Source organism: Lithobates pipiens, unplaced genomic scaffold (assembly GCF_037356315.1).
Source record: "Lithobates pipiens isolate NorthernLeopardFrog02 unplaced genomic scaffold, aLitPip1_a1.2 Scaffold_18, whole genome shotgun sequence".
NCBI lineage: Eukaryota > Metazoa > Chordata > Amphibia > Anura > Ranidae > Lithobates > Lithobates pipiens.
In genome coordinates, this window is record NW_027507758.1 from 639,558,194 (window position 1) to 639,564,193 (window position 6,000).

The 6,000-nt window shown below is 55.5% G+C and overlaps 1 protein-coding gene across 1 annotated transcript in view; it reads right to left on the reverse strand.

The window, feature by feature from the left end:
• The window catches only part of LOC143989807 (uncharacterized), a 117,891-nt gene extending 112,361 nt beyond the window's left edge, over positions 1-5,530 (reverse strand). The window contains exon 1 of the mRNA XM_077490077.1: positions 5,483-5,530. Within this exon, the coding sequence (XP_077346203.1) occupies positions 5,483-5,506 (24 nt within the window). The 5' untranslated portion in view covers positions 5,507-5,530. The remainder of the gene's footprint in view (positions 1-5,482) is intronic.
• Between the last annotated feature and the right edge of the window lie 470 nt (positions 5,531-6,000).

Below are 6,000 nucleotides of genomic sequence, written 5' to 3' on the forward strand. Positions count from 1 at the left end.
TTCAGCAGACTGTCCGCTGAAACTGTCCGCTGAAAGCCCACACACGAGCGGACTGTCCGCCGAAACACTGTTCAGCGGACAAAGTTGAGCGAACAGTCCCCGCGTGTGTACGCGGCCTCAGAGACGCCTCGGCTTCTCTACTTCCCTCAGAGACGCCTCGGCTCCTCTACTTCCCTCAGAGACCCCTCGGCTCCTCTACTTCCCTCAGAGACCCCTCGGCTCCTCTACTTCCCTCAGAGACCCCTCGGCTCCTCTACTTCCCTCAGAGACCCCTCGGCTCCTCTACTTCCCTCAGAGACCCCTCGGCTCCTCTACTTCCCTCAGAGACCCCTCGGCTCCTCTACTTCCCTCAGAGACCCCTCGGCTCCTCTACTTCCCTCAGAGACCCCTCGGCTCCTCTACTTTCCTCAGAGACTCCTCGGCTCCTCTACTTCCCTCAGAGACCCCTCGGCTCCTCTACTTCCCTCAGAGACCCCTCGGCTCCTCTACTTCCCTCAGAGACCCCTAGGCTCCTCTACTTCCCTCAGAGACCCCTAGGCTCCTCTACTTCCCTCAGAGACCCCTCGGCTCCTCTACTTCCCTCAGAGACCCCTCGGCTCCTCTACTTCCCTCAGAGACCCCTCGGCTCCTCTACTTCCCTCAGAGACCCCTCGGCTCCTCTACTTCACTCAGAGACCCCTCGGCTCCTCTACTTCACTCAGAGACCCCTCGGCTCCTCTACTTCTCTCGGAGACCCCTCGGCTCCTCTACTTCCTCTACTTTCCTCAGAGACCCCTCTGCTCCTCTACTTCCCTCAGAGACCCCTAGGCTCCTCTACTTCCCTCAGAGACCCCTAGGCTCCTCTACTTCCCTCAGAGACCCCTAGGCTCCTCTACTTCCCTCAGAGACCCCTAGGCTCCTCTACTTCCCTCAGAGACCCCTCGGCTCCTCTACTTCCTCTACTTTCCTCAGAGACCCCTCTGCTCCTCTACTTCCCTCAGAGACCCCTAGGCTCCTCTACTTCCCTCAGAGACCCCTAGGCTCCTCTACTTCCCTCAGAGACCCCTAGGCTCCTCTACTTCCCTCAGAGACCCCTAGGCTCCTCTACTTCCCTCAGAGACCCCTAGGCTCCTCTACTTCCCTCAGAGACCCCTAGGCTCCTCTACTTCCCTCAGAGACCCCTAGGCTCCTCTACTTCCCTCAGAGACCCCTAGGCTCCTCTACTTCCCTCAGAGACCCCTAGGCTCCTCTACTTCCCTCAGAGACCCCTAGGCTCCTCTACTTTCCTCAGAGACCCCTCGGCTCCTCTACTTCCCTCAGAGACCCCTCAGCTCCTCTACTTTCCTCAGAGACCCCTCAGCTCCCCTACTTCCCTCAGAGACCCCTCAGCCTGGTCATTGTCTTGTATATTTATTGTCAGTGCTGTTTGTTTAGAGCAGGGGTAGGCAACCCCCAGCACTGGTGCCGCAAGTGGCACGCAAAGCCTCTTTTGCTGGTACTCGACTCCCTCCCCACCGGCTGAGCAGCGCAGGGAAATGTCAGTGAGACACAAATACATTCCTATTTCAGAATTCCCCACACCGCACCCGCACTGAGGGGGAGGTACTGTGCCCCCACACATTGTAAAAGATGGGAAACATTGTTTGGTTCTCTAACTTTGCTGTAGTCAGCTTTTGTGATGGTGAAGAGATTGGGTGTAGTTCTGCTGGGGGGGGTCCCTGTTTCCAGGAGGAGGAGGACTGTCTTGGCCACTACTAAAGCCAATCACAGTCCTGCTAGCCCCATCCACCATCTGGAGGAAGATGACCCGCTTGGTTGCCACTACCAATCTCAGAAAGAAGGGATTTCACTGTGATTGAGAAAACCCCAAACAGGGGAGGGTTTGTGGAATTACTGTTGAGCTTCTGGGAACTTTGTTGAAATTATTCCTGAACCTTTTCATCACTTACTCCTGAACCCTGGCACTCTGTGTCCTTTTAAGCCAGAGCCAGTATTCAGCGTAATGAAAATCACACCCAACCACTTTTTCTCAGCTGCGGGGGCCCAACTTATGATCCTGTACACAGGCCCACTGCTTTCAGAAAATGCCCCTGATCTGACCTCATCATTGCGCATCCATTCCAGATGCTTGTATGTGACATCTCATACATCCCATACAAGCACGTAGGCTGAATGCGAGAGGTATATCAGCAGGATGAGTGTGCCAGGACAGGTACATGTGTCTCATCTCTGCTTCCTTTCACCACTCTGCATATCACACAAATCATAGATGAGAAGAGGGTACAGTGGTGGGGAAAATGAGCAGGAGGGGTACAGTGGTGAGGCAGATGTGCAGGGGGTACAGTGGTGGAAGAGATAAGAAGGGGGTTCAGCGGTGGAACAGATGAACGGGGGGTACAGCGGTGGGACAGCTGAGCAGGGGCGTTCAGAGGTGGAACAAAAGAACAGGAGGGTACAGCAGTGGGGCAGATGTGCAGGGGGATTCAGTGTTGGGGCAGAAAAGCAGGGGGTAGAGCAGTGGGGCAGATGTAAAAGGAGGTGTATTGGTGGGGCAGATGAGCAGGGGGTTACAGTGGTGGGAAAGATGAGCAGGGGGTTCAGAGGTGGAACAGAAGAGCAGGAGGGTACAGCAGTGGGGGAGATGTGCAGGGGGAATTCAGAGGTGGAACAGAAGAGCAGGAGGGGTTCAGAGGTGGAACAGAAGAGCAGAAGGGTACAGCAGTGGGGCAGATGTGCAGGGGGGGTTCAGAGGTGGAACAGAAGAGCAGAAGGGTACAGCAGTGGGGCAGATGTGCAGGGGGGGTTCAGAGGTGGAACAGAAGAGCAGGAGGGTACAGCAGTGGGGCAGATGTGCAGGGGGGGTTCAGAGGTGGATCAGAAGAGCAGGAGGGTACAGCAGTGGGGCAGATGTGCAGGGGGGGTTCAGAGGTGGATCAGAAGAGCAGGAGGGTACAGCAGTGGGGCAGATGTGCAGGGGGGGTTCAGAGGTGGAACAGAAGAGCAGGAGGGTACAGCAGTGGGGCAGATGTGCAGGAGGGGTTCAGAGGTGGAACAGAAGAGCAGGAGGGTACAGCAGTGGGGCAGATGTGCAGGAGGGGTTCAGAGGTGGAACAGAAGAGCAGGAGGGTACAGCGGTGGGGCAGATGTGCAGGAGGGGTTCAGAGGTGGAACAGAAGAGCAGAAGGGTACAGCAGTGGGGCAGATGTGCAGGGGGGGTTCAGAGGTGGAACAGAAGAGCAGAAGGGTACAGCAGTGGGGCAGATGTGCAGGGGGGGTTTAGAGGTGGAACAGAAGAGCAGGAGGGTACAGCAGTGGGGCAGATGTGCAGGGGGGGTTCAGAGGTGGATCAGAAGAGCAGGAGGGTACAGCAGTGGGGCAGATGTGCAGGGGGGGTTCAGAGGTGGATCAGAAGAGCAGGAGGGTACAGCAGTGGGGCAGATGTGCAGGGGGGGTTCAGAGGTGGAACAGAAGAGCAGGAGGGTACAGCAGTGGGGCAGATGTGCAGGAGGGGTTCAGAGGTGGAACAGAAGAGCAGGAGGGTACAGCAGTGGGGCAGATGTGCAGGAGGGGTTCAGAGGTGGATCAGAAGAGCAGGAGGGTACAGCAGTGGGGCAGATGTGCAGGGGGGGTTCAGAGGTGGATCAGAAGAGCAGGAGGGTACAGCAGTGGGGCAGATGTGCAGGGGGGGTTCAGAGGTGGAACAGAAGAGCAGGAGGGTACAGCAGTGGGGCAGATGTGCAGGAGGGGTTCAGAGGTGGAACAGAAGAGCAGGAGGGTACAGCAGTGGGGCAGATGTGCAGGGGGGGTTCAGAGGTGGAACAGAAGAGCAGGAGGGTACAGCAGTGGGGCAGATGTGCAGGGGGGGTTCAGAGGTGGAACAGAAGAGCAGGAGGGTACAGCAGTGGGGCAGATGTGCAGGGGGGGTTCAGAGGTGGAACAGAAGAGCAGGAGGGTACAGCAGTGGGGCAGATGTGCAGGGGGGGGTTCAGAGGTGGAACAGAAGAGCAGGAGGGTACAGCAGTGGGGCAGATGTGCAGGAGGGGTTCAGAGGTGGAACAGAAGAGCAGGAGGGTACAGCAGTGGGGCAGATGTGCAGGGGGGGTTCAGAGGTGGAACAGAAGAGCAGGAGGGTACAGCGGTGGGACAGATGTGCAGGGGGGGGTTCAGAGGTGGAACAGAAGAGCAGGAGGGTACAGCGGTGGGGCAGATGGGCAGGAGGTGTTCAAAGGTGGAACAGAAGAGCAGGAGGGTACAGCGGTGGGGCAGATGTGCAGGAGGGGTTCAGAGGTGGAACAGAAGAGCAGGGTGGTACAGCAGTGGGGCAGATGTGCAGGAGGGGTTCAGAGGTGGAAGAGAAGAGCAGGAGGGTACAGCGGTGGGGCAGATGTGCAGGGAGGGGTTCAGAGGTGGAACAGAAGAGCAGGGTGGTACAGCAGTGGGGCAGATGTACAGGAGGGGTTCAGAGGTGGAAGAGAAGAACAGGAGGGTACAGCGGTGGGGTAGATGTGCAGGGAGGGGTTCAGAGGTGGAAGAGAAGAGCAGGAGGGTACAGCGGTGGGGCAGATGTGCAGGGAGGGGTTCAGAGGTGGAAGAGAAGAGCAGGAGGGTACAGCGGTGGGGCAGATATGCAGGGAGGGGTTCAGAGGTGGAAGAGAAGAGCAGGAGGGTACAGCGGTGGGGCAGATGTGCAGGGAGGGGTTCAGAGGTGGAACAGAAGAGCAGGGTGGTACAGCAGTGGGGCAGATGTACAGGAGGGGTTCAGAGGTGGAAGAGAAGAACAGGAGGGTACAGCGGTGGGGTAGATGTGCAGGGAGGGGTTCAGAGGTGGAAGAGAAGAGAAGGAGGGTACAGCGGTGGGGCAGATGTGCAGGGAGGGGTTCAGAGGTGGAAGAGAAGAGCAGGAGGGTACAGCGGTGGGGCAGATATGCAGGGAGGGGTTCAGAGGTGGAAGAGAAGAGCAGGAGGGTACAGCGGTGGGACAGATGTGCAGGAGGGGTTCAGAGGTGGAAGAGATGAGAAGGGGATTCAGTGTTGGGGCAGAAAAGCAGGGGGGTAGAGCAGTGGGGCAGATGTGAAAGATGTATTGGTGGGACAGAGATGGGGCAGAAGAGCTGATGGGTTCAGTATTAGGACAGATGAGAAGGTGATTCAGTAGTGAGATAAAAGAGCATGGGGGTACGGAGGTGGAGAAGATGTGCAGGGAGGTACAGTGGTGGGGCAGATGAGAAAAGGGGTACATTGACGGGGCAGATGAGAGGGGGGGTAAATCAGCATGCTCAATTTCTTCGAAAACATTTTTCGGCACACTGTGCTCAAAAGGTTGCCTACCCCAGATATAGAGGAACATGTTACTAGAGTTTATGTCCAAAATGAGGAGAATGTTCCAACCCCACAAGTGGGGGAATGTTCTGCCCCTGAAGGGGTTATTCTACGTATTATCCACATGACGGGGGGGGGGGGGGGGGGGGTTACTGGGTGTAAATAGAACATAGGATCTCATTACCTCGTCTGATACTACGTACCACATGGAACTTCCTGCCTTTTCTCCAGATCACTTGAGAGGGGTGTGGCTGAAGAGTGGAGCTCCACCTTTGACAGAAAGCATGTGACCTCCACACCACTTTTTTTTTTATATACATAGAACTTTATTGTAACAAACAATGAATGGCTGTAGCTGTAGCTCCACTGTCCACAGGAAACATGTGGTTGCCACTCCACTTTTTTTTGTTTTTGTTTAATGAACTTTAATGTAACAAGCATTCAATAGACATTAGAAACAACACATGGAAGTGGAGGTGACATGTTTCCCTGATGGTATCTGTCTGCAGCCTGGAGCTCCGGCCCCTACACAGGAATCATGTGGCCTCCGCCAATTTATTTTTTATTTTTTAAATCAACTTTAACCCTTTCACTGCCAGAGCCGTTTTTTGCATTTTCTGCACAAATGTTTAAAAAAATATATATATTTTAGGCCTGAAGATTACATAAAACCCCCCAAAATAATATATCTTTTTCTGAAAG